The sequence below is a fragment of the Dendropsophus ebraccatus genome, chromosome 12 (genome assembly GCF_027789765.1).
Source record: "Dendropsophus ebraccatus isolate aDenEbr1 chromosome 12, aDenEbr1.pat, whole genome shotgun sequence".
NCBI classification, from domain to species: Eukaryota; Metazoa; Chordata; class Amphibia; order Anura; family Hylidae; genus Dendropsophus; species Dendropsophus ebraccatus.
In genome coordinates this window covers 18482378-18501067 of record NC_091465.1, presented here as the reverse complement: position 1 = coordinate 18501067, position 18690 = coordinate 18482378, and the positions used below count along the sequence as shown (strand labels likewise).

At 44.5% G+C, this 18690-nt stretch overlaps 1 protein-coding gene across 1 annotated transcript in view; it reads left to right on the top strand.

Moving 5' to 3' along the window:
* The first annotated feature begins 14179 nt into the window (after window positions 1-14179).
* The window catches only part of ROBO4 (roundabout guidance receptor 4), a 66638-nt gene continuing 62127 nt past the window's right edge, over window positions 14180-18690 (top strand). Inside the window, exon 1 of the mRNA XM_069946516.1 lies at window positions 14180-14329. Coding sequence (XP_069802617.1) covers window positions 14257-14329 — 73 coding nt within the window. The 5' untranslated portion in view covers window positions 14180-14256. The remainder of the gene's footprint in view (window positions 14330-18690) is intronic.

The window sequence follows — 18690 nt, the reverse complement described above, 5'->3', positions numbered from 1 at the left end:
AGTACAGGGCATGTAGTATCACACTGTACTGTAGAGAGGCGATACTAGACACACAGCAGTACAGGACATGTAGTATCACACTATACTGTAGAGAGGAGATACTAGACAGACACAGCAGTACAGGACATGTAGTATCACACTGTACTGTAGAGATACTACACACACAGCGGTACAGGACATGTAGCATCACACTGTACTGTAGAGATACTAGACACACACAGCAGTACAGGACATGTAGTATCACACTATACTATAGAGAGGAGATACTAGACACACATAGCAGTACAGGATTTGTAGTACCACACTGTACTGTAGAGAGGGGATACCAGATACACACAGCAGTACAGGACATGTAGTATCACACTATACTGTGGAGAGGAGATAGCAGACACACACAGCAGTACAGGACATGTAGTATCACACTATACTGTAGAGATACTACACACACACAGCAGTACAGGACATGTAGTAACACACTATACTGTAGAGAGGAGATATTAGCCACACAGCAGTACAGAGCATTTTCAGGGTCCTGTACAGATCATACATAAATATAAAATGAAGCCGCCCTCACCTGGTGCCCAAAGGGGCAATTCTTCCTGGTGCAGGTAAAGAACAGTACAGGACATGTAGTATCACACTGTACTGTAGAGGAGAGATACTAGACACACACAGCAGTACAGGCAGGGGCTGGCTGGCAAACTTTAGCCTGGGGGGCAAGTACACAGCAGTGGCCCATGAGTAGCGGATATTCGCCAGGGCCGAACCTAAACATCCCAAGCTGGCCGGGGGTGAGGGGAACATAATAAAGAATCCATACTTGTCCCAATGCCTCCGCAGTGCAGCGTCACTGCTCACAGACCGGTTCCTGCAGCTCCTGGTCCTGCAACGTCACGCACTGGGGCGAACGGGTACTTCCTGCCGGACTTGACAATGCAGGAATGGGAGGAGCAGGATAACAGTAGCTGTGAGAGAGGTGGTGAACCTGTACTGCAGGGGCACAGGGACGGGTAAGTATATTCTTTTTTATGTTCCTCCAACCTCTGCCGTCCCAGGATTTTTATGTAAGGCCAGAGTTTAATCTGCTCTGGCTTGGATTATACCTTGTATGGACATGGACATCATACTATTACTGACCAAATCCTGTATACTTATATAACCAATAATATCAGTATACAAGGGGCAAATAATACCACCATACCATGACCACATACTACAATCACATAGTAACTACATTATAAAAGGTTACCTAATACCGTCACACCACGAGCATTACTACTATACTGGTACTACACTCCACCACACAGGGGCCAATATTACCCCATACGGTGACCAAATAGTGGTAGATACCAGCTGTACACAAGCTCTGTATACCATATAAGTACAGTGCAAACACATCCAGTGACTCACAGATGACGTTTTCTGAGTCGGTCAGGTTTCCTTTTCTTTTCGATCATGAATAATTCTTCCAACCACAAATCATCTCAGCAGTATCTGCCAGACAAACATCTTCAGCACCTTACTTTTACAGCACCTTTACCCACTTTTATACAAACTCTCCATCAAAGTGCCCCTAAACAGTAACAGGAACCTCTTTAAAGACCAATCTGTAGTCACTTCCCTTTTCTGTGCCTCTTTTTAAAGTTAGGTCCCTTCTTAATGCCTGTATCTGTAATGAGACCCCCTATTTGTTCCCCATCTGTAATTGTGCCCCCTGTCTTTGCCCTCATCTTTAGTTAGGCCCCCTTTTGTGTCCCCATCTGCAGTTAGCCCCACCCTCTCCTTGTGCTAAGTGATTTTGCACCCATTTGTCCTAATGAACTGTACTACTGTCCCCTAGATAAACTGTGCCTCTTATGAACTGTCTTTAATAAATAGTACCACTGCCCCCCACAACACTGTCCTCTAATGTACTGTACCACTGACCCCCCCAATGTACTGTACCACTGCCACCTCTAATGTACTGTACCACTGCCCCCCCAACTATCCTCTAATGTACTGTACCACTGTCCTCTCTAATGTACTGTACCACTGACCCCCCTAATGTATTGTACTACTGTCGCCTCTAATGTACTGTACCACTGTCCTCTCTAATGCACTATACCACTGTCCCCTATAATGCACTGTACCACGGTCCTCTAATGTACTGTACTACTGTCCTCTCTAATGTACTGTACCACTGTCCTCTAATGTACTGTACCACTGTCCTCTAATGTACTGTACCACTGTCCTCTCTAATGTACTGTACCCCTGTCCTCTAATGTACTGTACCACTGTCCTCTCTAATGTACTGTACCACTGTCCCCTCTTATGTACTGTGCCACTGTCCCCTCTAATGTACTGTACCGCTGTCCTCTCTAATGTACTGTGCCACTGTCCTCTAATGTACTGTACCACTGTCCCCTCTTATGTACTGTACCAATGTCCCCTCTAATGTACTGTACCACTGCCCCCTCTAATGTACTGTACCACTGTCCTCTAATGTACTGTACCACTGTCCCCTCTAATGTACTGTGCCACTGTCCTCTCTAATGTACTGTCCCAATCACCCCCTAATGTACTGTACCACTCTCCTCTCTAATGTACTGTACCACTGTCCCTTTTAATGCACTATACCACTGTCCTCTAATGTACTGTACCACTGTCCCCTCTTATGTACTGTGCCACTGTCCCCTCTAATGTACTGTACCGCTGTCCTCTCTAATGTACTGTGCCACTGTCCTCTAATGTACTGTACCACTGTCCCCTCTTATGTACTGTACCAATGTCCCCTCTAATGTACTGTACCACTGCCCCCTCTAATGTACTGTACCAATGTCCCCTCTAATGTACTGTACCACTGCCCCCTCTAATGTACTGTACCACTGTCCTCTAATGTACTGTACCACTGTCCCCTCTAATGTACTGTGCCACTGTCCTCTCTAATGTACTGTCCCAATCACCCCCTAATGTACTGTACCACTCTCCTCTCTAATGTACTGTACCACTGTCCCCTTTAATGCACTATACCACTGTCCTCTAATGTACTGTACCACTGTCCCCTCTAATGCACTGTACCACTGTCCTCTCTAATGTACTGTACCACTGTCCTCTCTAATGCACTGTACCACTGTCCTCTCTAATGTACTGTACCACTGTCCTCTCTAATGTACTATACCACTGTCCTCTATGCACTGTACCACTGTTCCCTCTAATGCACTGTACCACTGTCCTCTCTAATGTACTGTACCACTGTCCCTGTAATGTTCTGTACCACTGTCCTCTCTAATGTACTGAACCACTGTCCCCTCTAATGCACTGTACCACTGTCCTCTCTAATGTACTGTACCACTGTCCCCTCTAATGCACTATACCACTGTCCTCTATGTACTGTACCACTGTTCCCTCTTATGTACTATACCACTGTCCTCTCTAATGCACTGTACCACTGTCCCCTCTAATGCACTGTACCACTGTCCTCTCTAATGTACTGTACCACTGTCCCCTCTAATGCACTATACCACTGTCCTCTATGTACTGTACCACTGTTCCCTCTAATGTACTATACCACTGTCCTCTCTAATGTACTGTACCACTGTCCCCTCTAATGCACTATACCACTGTCCTCTATGTACTGTACCACTGTTCCCTCTAATGTACTATACCACTGTCCCCTCTAATGCACTATACCACTGTCCTCTATGTACTGTACCACTGTCCTCTCTAATGTACTGTACCACTGTCCTCTCTAATGCACTGTACCACTGACCCCTCTAATGTACTGTACCACTGTCCCCTCTAATGTACTGTACCACTGTCCCCTCTAATGTACTGTACCACTGTCCTCTCTAATGCACTATACCACTGTCCCCTCTAATGCACTGTACCACTGTCCCCTCTAATGTACTGCATCACTGTCCTCTAATGTACTGTACCACTGTCCCCTCTAATGTACTGTACCACTGTCCTCTCTAATGTACTGTACCACTGTCCTCTCTAATGTACTGTACCACTGTCCTCTCTAATGTACTGTACCACTGTACCCTCTAATGTACTGTACCACTGTCCTCTATGTACTGTACCACTGACCCCTCTAATGTACTGTGCCACTGTCCTCTCTAATGTACTGTACCACTGTCCTCTATGTACTGTACCACTGACCCCTAATGCACTATACCACTGTCCTCTCTAATGTACTGTACCACTGACCCCCTAATGTAACGTACCACTGAGCCCCCTAAATCATTGTTTCCCAACCAGTGGCTCCTCAGATGTTCGTAAACTACAACTTCCATTATGCAAGCAGGACATGATAATAGTTGTAGTTTGGTAACACTTGAGGAGCGCCAGGATAGGAAGCAATGATTTATGGGTACAGTTTATTTAGTGTAATTTCTCCAACATCTGACCCTTCTGCAGTTATTAAACTACAACCCCCATTATATTTCGCCAGCAGGGCATGATAGGAGTTGTAGTTTTGTAACAACTGAGGAGCCACTGTTAGGAAGCAATGATTTAGAGGTACAGTTTATTTTGTGTGGTGTTCTCCAACATGTGACCCTCCTGCTGTTCCTAAACTACCATCCCCATTATCTCCTGCTAGAAGGGCATGATGGGAGTTGTAGTGTTTCACTAACTGAGCAGTCACAGGTTGGAGAACACCTAAACTCTACCTAAATTATTGCTTCCTAACCAGTGACTCCTCAGCTGTTGCCAAACTACAACCCCTATCATGTCCTGCCACCAGGATATAATGGGAGCTGTAGTTATGCAATAACTGGAGAGTCAAATGTTGTAGATAGGACAAAGCACAATGCACAATGCCCCCCCCCCCCCCATGCTTACTTCACAAGCTGGTCCGTGCTTCTCTGCTGCTCTGGCCTCTTCTGGTTAGGTAACCCCCCCAGACCCGCTCCCCACAACCCAGGCCCCCTCCCCAGATACCAGTCGGGCGGTGGGCGGCTCTTCTCCCGGCAGGCGTCCTCCTCCATGGGCTGTGCACTTCTCTTTGCTCAGTGATGGAACAGGCTGCCTGCTCCACCAATGAGCAAAGTGAAGTGTGAGGCAGAGTCAGCGCGGCGTTCTGTCACCGCTGCTGACTGCTAGAGAGTGAGTGCAGCGGCCGCACTTACTGAGGAAATAATTAAAGTGGCAGAGCGGCCCTAGCAACATCCGGACGCCGCGGCCCTTAGGTGTAGTGGGGGGACCGGCCCGGGGGGCATATGCCACCCTGCCCCCCGGCCCAGCCCGCCCCTGAGTACAGGACATGTAGTATCGCACTATACTGTAGAGTTACTACACACACACAGCAGTAAAGGACATGTAGTATCACAATATACTGTAGAGAGGAGATACTAGACACACAGCAGTACAGGACATGTAGTATAACACTATACTGTAGAGAGGAAATACCAGACACACAAAGCAGTACAGGACATGTAGTATAACACTGTACTGTAGAGGAGATACTAGACACATACAGCAGTACAGGACATGTAGTATAACACTGTACTGTAGAGGAGATACTAGACACATACAGCAGTACAGGACATGCAGTATCACACTATACTGTAGAGAGGGGATAATAGACACACAGCAGTACAGGACATGTAGTATCACACTATACTGTAGAGATACTACACACACACACACACACACACCAGTACAGGACATGTAGTATCACACTATACTGTAGAGATACTACACACACACACACACACACACACACACACACACACACACAGCAGTACAGGACATGTAGTACCACACTGTACTGTAGAGAGGGGATACTAGACACACAGCAGTACAGGACATGTAGTATCACACTATACTGTAGAGATACTACACACACACACACAGCAGTACAGGACATGTAGCATCGTTCTGTAGAGGAGATACTAGACAGCCAGTCAGTGCATGCACTTCATTAATACTGGGGTTATATCAGTAAAATGAACACTTTTTTTGGTTGATCATCTAGTTATTCACATGTCCTGCAGATCTGGACTGTCTGTAGCATTGTACTGTATGCTTACTCTGGTCTCAAGTTACGATGGTCCAGAAAGGACCGTTGTATGTTGAAAATATTGTATCTTGAGGCCATTGTAAGTTGAGCGATCACTGTAATTATATCTGCAGGCTGATACGTATTACCTGTAAAGTGTGTAGATGATCGGAGTGTCAGAGAGATTTATGTTCCTGATGCCTAACATGAAGCAGAAGGCTGCAGACTGGATGCAACTGTAACAAATGATCAGCTGTGATAAGTAATAGGTCAGCTTTATATAAACAGGTGTCATTCGCTGACACCAAGAAGAGATGCTATAATACATTGTATTACACCTTTACCTAGATGAGCAGAACCAATGTAATACTATATAGGTAAACCTATAACTATATAATATATCTACTATAGTATGGTTGCTGCATATGCATAAGACCAGAGTGGCCCTTTAAAGGGGTTATCCAGCGCTACAAAAACATGGCCACTTTTCCCCCTACTGTTGTCTCCAGTTCAGGTGTGGTTTTTAATTAAGCTCCATTTACTTCAATGGAACTGAGTTTCAAAACCCCACCCAAACTGGAGACAACAGTAGGGGGAAAGTGGCCATGTTTTGTAGCGCTGGATAACCCCTTTAAATGACACTTTGACAGGATGTAACATTGTAGTAGTATTGCTCCGCCATCAGGAAGACATGTATACCAAGTATATACTGTATACTGAAGAAGGAAAAGGTGTCCATCTGAGAATATGGGTGGTCTTGTCTTGTGAGTAGCCCTTCCCCATGCATAGATGATATAGTAAAGAGATTTGTGTTTAGCAAACACTGTAACAAACCCTCAGCTGTGAGAAGTATTAGACCTGTACAGTTTTTCAGGCACTCAATGTGTCGATTCACTGCCAGCAAGCAGAGATCTTATAGGTACCGAGTCCTTGATACACTAACCATTAGCTATTTGTGGTTCTATGTTAAAGGGGTTGTACATGAATTGAAAAACAAAAAAAATTGGATTCTTTTCTAGAAACGGCGCCACTCTATTTCATGTCTGTGTCTGGTATTGCATCTCAATTTCATTGGCTTCAGTAGAGCTGACTTGCAATACTAAATATGAATAAGAGTGGTGTCAGACTCTTTTCCTGACCCTGTACTACCCCTTTAAGACCCATCCCTGATATCCCCTATAGCAGGGGTAAGGAATTTTCGCTCTCCAGCTGTTGCAAAACTACAACTCCCATCATGCCTGGACAGCCAAAGCTTTAGCTGAGTGTTCTCTGTACATTTCACTATTGTCTATATCCGTCCTCATTGCCATCGTATTTCCTGCCCCTTCTATTACAAGACACTGTGCTATCGGCCTCGTCCAGCGGTGACGTCCGCGTCCTGTTTTTAAGGAAGGAGGACAGTCTGGATCCTTCTCTGCATTGTCCTGGATGAGGGGAGTTTTGTCCTGGCTTCTATTTTTATAGGTTTTCTATCTATCTTGGGATTAGGGAACCTCCGGGCCCCAAACTCACAAAGGAAATGTGAAAATGTGATTTCCTTATGGAAAACATCACAGCGAAAAGGTGTGAAAAACTGGAGCCGAATCCTCTCCATCTGTCCGAATTTCCTTAGGAATGTCCTTGGCAATCTGTCCTCCTTAGGAATCACAGGACGATGTTCTGTATCATTATAGGGAATGGAGAGTGTCAGTGATGTCACTGCTGATCTCTAGTGATGGAGAGGCTGTATTCTCAGTGATGTCACTGCTGATCTCTAGTGATGGATAGGCTGTATTCTCAGTGATGTCACTGATCTCTAGTGATGGATAGGCTGTATTCTCAGTGATGTCACTGCTGATCTCTAGTGATGGATAGGAATTATTCTTAGTGATGTCACTGCTGATCTCTAGTGATGGATAGGCTGTATTCTCAGTGATGTCCCTGCTGATCTCTAGTGATGGATAGGCTGTATTCTTAGTGATGTCACTGATCTCTAGTGATGGATAGGCTGTATTCTTAGTGATGTCACTGATCTCTAGTGATGGATAGGCTGTACTCTCAGTGATGTCACTGCTGATCTCTAGTGATGGATAGGCTGTATTCTCAGTGATGTCACTGATCTCTAGTGATGGATAGGCTGTATTCTCAGTGATGTCACTGCTGATCTCTAGTGATGGATAAGCTGTATTCTCAGTGATGTCACCGCTGATCTCTAGTGATGGATAGGCTGTATTCTCAGTGATGTCACTGCTGATCTCTAGTGATGGATTGGCTGTATTCTCAGTGATGTCACCGCTGATCTCTAGTGATGGATAGGCTGTATTCTCAGTGATGTCACTGCTGATCTCTAGTGATGGATAAGCTGTATTCTCAGTGATGTCACCACTGATCTCTAGTGATGGATAGGCTGTATTCTCAGTGATGTCACTGATCTCTAGTGATGGATAGGCTGTATTCTCAGTGATGTCACTGCTGATCTCTAGTGATGGATAGGCTGTATTCTCAGTGATGTCACCGCTGATCTCTAGTGATGGATAGGAATTATTCTTAGTGATGTCACTGCTGAACACAGCAATCGCTGAACTCAGGGAGACCAGCGACAAAAAAAATCAGACGGAGTACTCACTAAAGAGTCTCCACTGATGCATTGCCCCCTATAAATTTGAATATGCAAAAGAAGGGTCTGTGGAGTCTCAGTTACGAGTCTCAAAACACGGGAATAGCCAGATATCCCTCCAGGGGAGGGAAGCCTATTGCCAAGGGGGTACCTCCCAGTGGGGAGATCACCAAACCACCCTGATACGTAGCCCCTTAAGTCCCACTCGGTTGCGAGTATTGGAACATAAATAGGGAAATACCAGGGTGGTCCCTTATACGTCAAAGTCTAACTCTGTGGAGAGTATTGCGACATGACAAGGGTTTACCAAGGCAGGCATCCATCCACAGACGATCGTTTCGGGGTAGTTGCCCCTCGTCAGTGTGGAGTAGGATTCTGGCTAACAGGGGCAATGAAAAATAGACCAACAAAACACAGCAATCGCTGAACTCAGGGAGACCAGCGACAAAAAAAATCAGACGGAGAACTCACTAAAGAGTCTCCACTGATGCATTGCCCCCTATAAATTTAAATATGCAAAAGAAGGGTCCGTGGAGTCTCAGTTACGAGTCTCAAAACACGGGAATAGCCAGATATCCCTCCAGGGGAGGGAAGCCTATTGCCAAGGGGGTACCTCCCAGTGGGGAGATCACCAAACCACCCTGATACGTAGCCCCTTAAGTCCCACTCGGTTGCGAGTATTGGAACATAAATAGGGAAATACCAGGGTGGTCCCTTATACGTCAAAGTCTAACTCTGTGGAGAGTATTGCGACATGACAAGGGTTTACCAAGGCAGGCATCCATCCACAGACGATCGTTTCGGGGTAGTTGCCCCTCGTCAGTGTGGAGTAGGATTCTGGCTAACAGGGGCAATGAAAAATAGACCAACAAAACACAGCAATCGCTGAACTCAGGGAGACCAGCGACAAAAAAAATCAGACGGAGTACTCACTAAAGAGTCTCCACTGATGCATTGCCCCCTATAAATTTAAATATGCAAAAGAAGGGTCCATGGAGTCTCAGTTACGAGTCTCAAAACACGGGAATAGCCAGATATCCCTCCAGGGGAGGGAAGCCTATTGCCAAGGGGGTACCTCCCAGTGGGGAGATCACCAAACCACCCTGATACGTAGCCCCTTAAGTCCCACTCGGTTGCGAGTATTGGAACATAAGTAGGGAAATACCAGGGTGGTCCCTTATACGTCAAAGTCTAACTCTGTGGAGAGTATTGCGACATGACAAGGGTTTACCAAGGCAGGCATCCATCCACAGACGATCGTTTCGGGGTAGTTGCCCCTCGTCAGTGTGGAGTAGGATTCTGGCTAACAGGGGCAATGAAAAATAGACCAACAAAACACAACAATCGCTGAACTCAGGGAGACCAGCGACAAAAAAAATCAGACGGAGTACTCACTAAAGAGTCTCCACTGATGCATTGCCCCCTATAAATGTCACTGCTGCTCTCTAGTGATGGATAGGCTGTATTCTCAGTGATGTCACTGCTGATCGCTAGTGATGGATAGGCTGTATTCTCAGTGATGTCACCGCTGATCTTTAGTGATGGATAGGCTGTATTCTCAGTGATGTCACCACTCATCTCTAGTGATGGATAGGCTGTATTCTCAGTGATGTCACTGATCTCTAGTGATGGACAGGCTGTATTCTCAGTGATGTCACTGCTGATCTCTAGTGATGGATAGGCTGTATTCTCAGTGATGTCACCGATCTCTAGTTATGGACAGGCTGTATTCTCAGTGATGTCACTGCTGATCTCTAGTGATGGATAGGCTTTATTCTCAGTGATGTCACTGCTCTCTAGTGATGGATAGGCTGTATTCTCAGTGATGTCACTGCTGCTCTCTAGTGATGGATAGGCTGTATTCTCAGTGATGTCCCTGCTGATCTCTAGTGATGGATAGGCTGTACTCTCAGTGATGTCACTGATCTCTAGTGATGGATAGGCTGTATTCTCAGTGATGTCACTAATCTCTATGGATGGATAGGCTGTATTCTCAGTGATGTCACTGCTGATCTCTAGTGATGGATAGGCTGTTTTCTCAGTGATGTCACCTCTAATCTCTAGTGATGGATAGGCTGTATTCTCAGTGATGTCACTGCTGATCTCTAGTGATGGATAGGCTGTATTCTCAGTGATGTCACCGCTGATCTCTAGTGATGGATAGGCTGTATTCTTAGTGATGTCACCACTGATCTCTAGTGATGGATAGGCTGTATTCTCAGTGATGTCACTGCTGATCTCTAGTGATGGATAGGCTGTATTCTCAGTGATTTCACTGCTGCTCTCTAGTGATGGATAGGCTGTATTCTTAGTGATGTCACCGCTGATCTCTAGTGAAGGATAGGCTGTATTCTCAGTGATGTCACTGCTGATCTCTAGTGAAGGATAGGCTGTATTCTCAGTGATGTCACTGTTGATCTCTAGTGATAGATAGGCTGTATTCTTAGTGATGTCACCACTGATCTCTATGGATGGATAGGCTGTAGTCTCAGTGATGTCACTGCTGATCTGTAGTGATGGATAGGCTGTATTCTCAGTGATGTCACCGCTGATCTCTAGTGATGGATAGGCTGTTTTCTCAGTGATGTCACCTCTCATCTCTAGTGATGGATAGGCTGTATTCTCAGTGATGTCACTGCTGATCTCTAGTGATGGATAGGCTGTATTCTCAGTGATGTCACCGCTGATCTCTAGTGATGGATAGGCTGTATTCTTAGTGATGTCACCACTGATCTCTAGTGATGGATAGGCTGTATTCTCAGTGATGTCACTGCTGATCTCTAGTGATGGATAGGCTGTATTCTCAGTGATTTCACTGCTGCTCTCTAGTGATGGATAGGCTGTATTCTTAGTGATGTCACCGCTGATCTCTAGTGAAGGATAGGCTGTATTCTCAGTGATGTCACTGCTGATCTCTAGTGAAGGATAGGCTGTATTCTCAGTGATGTCACTGTTGATCTCTAGTGATAGATAGGCTGTATTCTTAGTGATGTCACCACTGATCTCTATGGATGGATAGGCTGTAGTCTCAGTGATGTCACTGCTGATCTTTAGTGATGGATAGGCTGTATTCTCAGTGATGTCACCGCTGATCTCTAGTGATGGATAGGCTGTTTTCTCAGTGATGTCACCTCTAATCTCTAGTGATGGATAGGCTGTATTCTCAGTGATGTCACTGCTGATCTCTAGTGATGGATAGGCTGTATTCTCAGTGATGTCACCGCTGATCTCTAGTGATGGATAGGCTGTATTCTTAGTGATGTCACCACTGATCTCTAGTGATGGATAGGCTGTATTCTCAGTGATGTCACTGCTGATCTCTAGTGATGGATAGGCTGTATTCTCAGTGATTTCACTGCTGCTCTCTAGTGATGGATAGGCTGTATTCTTAGTGATGTCACCGCTGATCTCTAGTGAAGGATAGGCTGTATTCTCAGTGATGTCACTGCTGATCTCTAGTGAAGGATAGGCTGTATTCTCAGTGATGTCACTGTTGATCTCTAGTGATAGATAGGCTGTATTCTTAGTGATGTCACCACTGATCTCTATGGATGGATAGGCTGTAGTCTCAGTGATGTCACTGCTGATCTTTAGTGATGGATAGGCTGTATTCTCAGTGATGTCACCGCTGATCTCTAGTGATGGATAGGCTGTATTCTCAGTGATGTCACTGATCTCTAGTGATGGATAGGCTGTTTTCTCAGTGATGTCACCTCTGATCTCTAGTGATGGATAGGCTGTATTCTCAGTGATGTCACTGATCTCTAGTGATGGATAGGCTGTATCCTCAGTGATGTCACTGCTGATCTCTAGTGATGGATAGGCTGTATTCTCAGTGATGTCACTGCTGATCTCTAGTTATGGACAGGCTGTATTCTCAGTGATGTCACTGCTGATCTCTAGTGATGGATAGGCTGTATTCTCAGTGATGTCACTGCTTATCCCTAGTGATGGATAGGCTGTATTCTCAGTGATGTCACTGCTGCTCTCTAGTGATGGATAGGCTGTATTCTCAGTGATGTCCCTGCTGATCTCTAGTGATGGATAGGCTGTACTCTCGGTGATGTCACTGATCTCTAGTGATGGATAGGCTGTATTCTCAGTGATGTCACTAATCTCTATGGATGGATAGGCTGTAGTCTCAGTGATGTCACTGCTGATCTCTAGTGATGGATAGGCTGTATTCTCAGTGATGTCACCGCTGATCTCTAGTGATGGATAGGCTGTATTCTCAGTGATGTCACTGATCTCTAGTGATGGATAGGCTGTATTCTTAGTGATGTCACCGCTGATCTCTAGTGATGGATAGGCTGTATTCTCAGTGATGTCACCGCTGATCTCTAGTGATGGATAGGCTGTATTCTTAGTGATGTCACCGCTGATCTCTAGTGATGGATAGGCTGTATTCTCAGTGATGTCACTGCTGATTTCTAGTGATGGATAGGCTGTATTCTCAGTGATGTCACTGCTGATTTCTAGTGATGCTCAGATGTTCAGTGATGGCTGCCCACACGTGTATTCCTCTATACTGGAAAAAACACAGGTTTCCTGTCCAATCACCCTTTGGATTGCAAAGGTCAATGACTTTATGCACATGGAAGACCTGACTTTGAGCCTACAAGACTCTCCAGACTGCTTTACACTCACCTGGCTCCCTTGGATACAATTCCAAGTTTCCAGCTTACAGAGACCTCCTAAGATCACCTGCATAATAACTTAGCTCCCTGAACTGACCAACAAACTATATAAGGGGGGACTCTTTTCTTTCATATCAGCTGGTGTCAGAAAGTTATATAGATTTGTAATTTACTTTGATTAAAAAAATCTCCAGTCTTCCAGTATTTATCAGCTGCTGTATGTGCTGCAGGAAGTGGTGTATTCTTTCCAGTCTGACACAGTGCTCTCTGCTGCCACCTCTGTCCATGTCAGGAACTGTCCAGAGCAGCAGCAAATACCCATAAAAACTTCTCCTGCTCTGGACAGTTCTTGTCATGGACAGAGGTGGTTGGAGTTCCCCTTTAACTACTCTACCACTGACCGCCCCCTTCAATTACACACATATCTATTACATATGTTGGGTTTTGTTTAGTTTTTTTTCCCTCCCCCCCCCCACTCTTCTCTCCCTGCTTTCATCTATATGTTTCTCCCTCATCCAGTATATGTTGCTATGACTTTCTACGCTTGATGTACAAGTTCTTTTGATGTTTCAGTCTTGCACAAGTTTTCACTTTGACAAAGCACTGACATGTGTCTAGTGGTCCGAGAAGTGCGTGAACTTGCTGGAGCTGAGAGATGGTTGCGGGTGGATTTCCCAGCATTTCGGAATGGTGGCGTGGCCTATATTGGGTGGATCTATAATGACATTATTCTTCCTGCGCATTGTATGCAGGAGTATACAATGATCCCAGTACTGAAGTAATGGGAGGTATATATGGCTGCGGACAATGGGGACCCTCGGAGATCAGTTAACCAGTAACTTTGCATTGTCCTGTGCTCTGTGATGGGAGGGCCCTGGGTCACTTAGTCCTGTGAGGAAATAGGAAACAGGAATCCCAGACTGGAAGCAGAGGAGGTTCCTTATCATAGGCTGAGCCCAGGGATGTGACCGAGCTGGAAAGCAGAGCGGACATTTAGGAGCACGGAAAAGTATTCCGAGGGAACACGGGGGACCCCCAGAATGGAGACTTCCCTGAGCTACGGATTATTCATGGTTATATTAGTGTGTAGTGCAGAAACTGAGCTGCCGCAAGGTAAGTACTCAATACTGGGAGTCCAGCAGTATAATCTGGCTGAGATTCTAGATATAGTCATACTGCTGAGAGTGTAAAGAATCTCGCCCTATGGTATTCTACACTGCTGGGAGTTTAGAGAACTTTTTGTTGTGTTATTTTGTACACATTGTGAATCCAGGAATTGGTCTCCTAAAAACCCTTTCCTGATGGAGATTCTAGGTATAGTAATTGTTATCATACTTTGCTAGGAATGTAGAGAATCTCACCCTGTGTTAGGCCATGTTCACATTTCGTAAGATAACGGCCGTTCTGTGACCCAGCCGGATCACAGAACGTCCGGTACTGCACTACCGGCTGGATGATCTTCAATACAAATGAATTTGGAACACTCTGACCGGGATTCCCTCAGCTGCAGCACAATGTAGGTAAAGTATCAATCACGGCCGTGCTGCAGATCGTCAACAGCGGCTGTGATTAATACTTTACTTACATTGTGTGAACATAGCCCTATACCGTAATGCTGCAAGTCCAGAGATTGCTCTTCTAAATACCCCTTCTTCACAGAGATTCTAGGTATAGTTATTGTTATCATACTGCTGGCGGGGTAGAGAATATTGCCCTATGTTGTACTATACTGCTGGAAGTCCAGAGATTCCTCTTCTAAATACTCCTTCCCCATAGAGATTCTAGGTAAAGTTATTATGATACTGCTGGTGGGGTAGAGAATCTCATCCTGTGTAAGGCTATGTTCACACTGCGTATGGCCGGATGCGTACGAACCGCGAACATACGCCCGTAGTACAGTTATGCTTCCCTAGCTTGTTTCGAAGCGATCTGAAGCAGGTCATTTACTTGGAAATTTTTGCCCAGCCCAATAAAACTCACAGAACCTCTTGGATTGAAAAATCAAGTTCAATTTAGCTGAAATAAGTACTTCGTACGGGACCGCATGGAAATCCACGGCCGTGAGTTGGAACATTTCCGTCCTCAAACAATGGTCAATGGTCAAACAATGGTTAATTTTTCACGGCGCCGTATACGATCCGGTCGTAAGTTCATACGTAGTGTGCACTGTGCGTCCGTATATCGTATACTTTCAAGCAAACGCATCAACCTCAAAACTACGTGCGTATATTCGCGGTTCGCACTACCGCCGGAAAGATACGTAGTGTGAACATAGCCTTATACTGTAATGCTACAGAGTCTACAAATGACTCTTCTAAATACCACTGAGGGCCCTATTCCATGGGACAATTATCGTTTGCATAATCGTTAAATCATTCAGGACGAAATGATAATCGTTCGGTTGAATAGCAGTTAACGATTAAACGATGAACGAGAACACGTTGATCCCTTAATAAGACCTGGACCTTTTTTTTATCGTTGCTTGTTCGCAAATCGTTCCCATGGAATAAGACGTCGTTCGGTCGATCGCAATTGTGACAAGACGACCGCAAGAACGATCATAAGTAACAATCATCGTTCCGTGTAAATGGGTGATCGTTTTCAGGTCGTTCACAATAGCAGTCTTTTGCGAACAATAATCGTTTCATGGAATAGGACCCTTACTCATAGAGATTGTAGGTATAGTTATTGTTATCATACTGCTGGCGGGTCAGAGAATCTTTTCCTATGTTGTACTTACTATACTGCTGGGAGTCCAGAGATCCCTCTTTTCCCTACCTGATAGGGATTTGAGGTTAAGTAAGGGTCCTGTTAGACAAAGTCCAAAAGTCAAAGAAAAATACAAGAGGGCACTCACTATCCTTTAGTCTTTACTCTGATATTCACACTGGCATCAACGCTGTGGAGCTGGCGGGGGCGCCAAGTGCAAGATGAAGTGATGACAGTTACAACTGTTTCGCACAACTCGTGTGCTTCTTCTGAGTTGTGTGAGTTGATGCCAGCGTGAATATCAAAATAAAGACTAAAGAAGGGTGAGTGCCCTTTTTTTTTTTTTTTTTTTTTTTTAAACTTTTGGACTTTATTTACTTCATGAGAGTGAGCACTCCGTTATATGACCGAGCCCCTTACAGGTCTTCAAGTAGTAGTACCGGTCTCAGCTTGTTTACATCCACTATTAGACAAAGCGATTTTTTTGTTTTTCTGATTAATTATAAACAATTGCAAACGAGCGCTTTTGCAAATAACCTTAAATAATTCAATAGAATATACTGCACAATAGTCGTCAGTTACGATCACAATTGCGATGGTAATTACGATCGTTCGTAGGTCCTAGTGTACGAATGATCGTAGGAAGGAATAAACGACGTGTACATCGAAAAATTTGCTAAACAATTAACAATAATTTTATGATCTGCTTAAAAGATGTGATCAACGACATACAAAAAATTTTCGTTAGTCGTTTGATCGGTACCTGTATACACACGGAAAGATATAACAATATAACAATTATTTTGTACTATAATCTTTCTGTGTAATAGAGACCTTACTATATCATACTTTGCTGGTTGTGTAAAGAATCTCACCCTTTGTTATATTGCAGAAATCACTCTTCTCCTTGCCTAAAAGAGATTTCAGTTACAGTCATTGTATTATACTTTGCTGGGAGTGTAAAGAATCTCAACTTTTTGCTGTGTAGCAGAGTTTACATTTTGTACTGCTGGGAGCATAGAGATTCCTTCCCTAGTTGGGGATCTACAGCTTTAGATATGGTATTATGTAAATGCTCTTTGTAGTATACTTTGTTTTAATTCCCGAGATGTCTGCTTGTTGTTGTGGATGGGAACTTGTTAGCATTTGGAGGAACTGTTCTCATGCACTGACAGCAAGTAGATATGTTGAAGGTATTTTACATAAGGATGAACCATATTGACACAATAATCAATGTAATACCTTAAATCTAGATCCTGTACTGCTTGAGTGTAGAGAATCATGTACTGCTATCATATTCTGCTGGGGTGGAATGATTTATTATAAGGTGGATGACTGTGTAAGACTTACAGTATACTGTTTAAACTATAAGGATTGCAGGGTTTTTGTACAGTGACCCTACAACCTGTACTGCTGAGAGTAAAGAGAATATTCAAGTGTGTAATAATATACTGCTGGGAATAGAATATTTTAATAAAGTTGGGATGGTTATCACAGTCTATCCCACTACTGCTTTAAATGTAGAGACTCCTGATTCATTCTCAGACTGTTATGCTTTATTGCATGAACTCTAGAGCATGCTGGACTTCTGTACAGAGCGTTTAAATTTGCCACTGCTGGGAGTGTAGAGAATCTTGCACTGTAATTATATCCTACTAGTGATGAAATATTTCAATACAGCAGGATTGACTGTTACACTATCATTTATACTATAGAAATTCTTGTTGATTTTTACATGTTTTCAACTGGATCAAGTACTGCTGGGAGTGTAAAGAATCCTGTGTTTTCTTATAATACACTCCTGTTGGTTTTAGAAAATATGATGGTAATGAGTCTCAGAGACTACTAGACAACTGACTAACTGCTGACTGTTTTCATGGGAAACCAACAGAATCAGAATACAGGGGGCGCTGTTGTAGAGACTGTTTCTGTATCTAAGTTTACAATGTGAGGCCTGTTTCATGTCAACAAGTGCCATAGACCCCAATGTTAGATGTGGCCCTTTTACTGTTGCAAAACCACAACTCCCAGCATGCCCTGACAGTCTTTGGCTATGAGAGGATGTTGGGAGTAGTAGTTTCACATTAGCTGGCAGGCCACAGGGACCTTGGCCCTCACCGGTATGATATGTATAGGCAGAATATTCTGTTCAGAATCACAATGTTTACTTCCTGCCATTGTCCTCGTCCTGTAAACACCGCAGCTGCCGGGGCCTAAAAATAAAGGAAATGTGGGCGGCCGCCGCCTGTCATCACTGTCCCTTTGTGTCCCCTCACTCTCTGACAATTCTTCCTGTCCGGCGTTCCTGGCATTTTTTGCTAGTTTGTCATTTATATTTCCTTACGGGATATTCAGATATTGGGGCCCACTGACCGCTAGGGTAATGCCAAAGACCCATAGGGCCCACCGCTTTATGGTTACAGTACTTGTACTTGCAATGTATGGGATATCACTAGGTAACTAAATGTCTGGTGGCGGTTGCACCTCTAGGACATCATGGGAACCCCGCACCCATGGAACACCCAGGTGCAGAGGGACAGATGGATTGTTAACAAATCCCAGGTGTATAATGTAACAGGTTGTAAGAAGATGACGTCTATAGCCATGGGTGCAGATGACCCCCAATCTGCCCTATGATAAAAAATATTCTCAATTGTAATCTAAATGGAGGAGGAGGTGGATAAAAGCCATGCGCCGTGCTTTACACTGCAGCTCTTCTTGTGTAGATTGGCTTCTGTATGGAAGCACAAGCTCAGCTCCTTCAG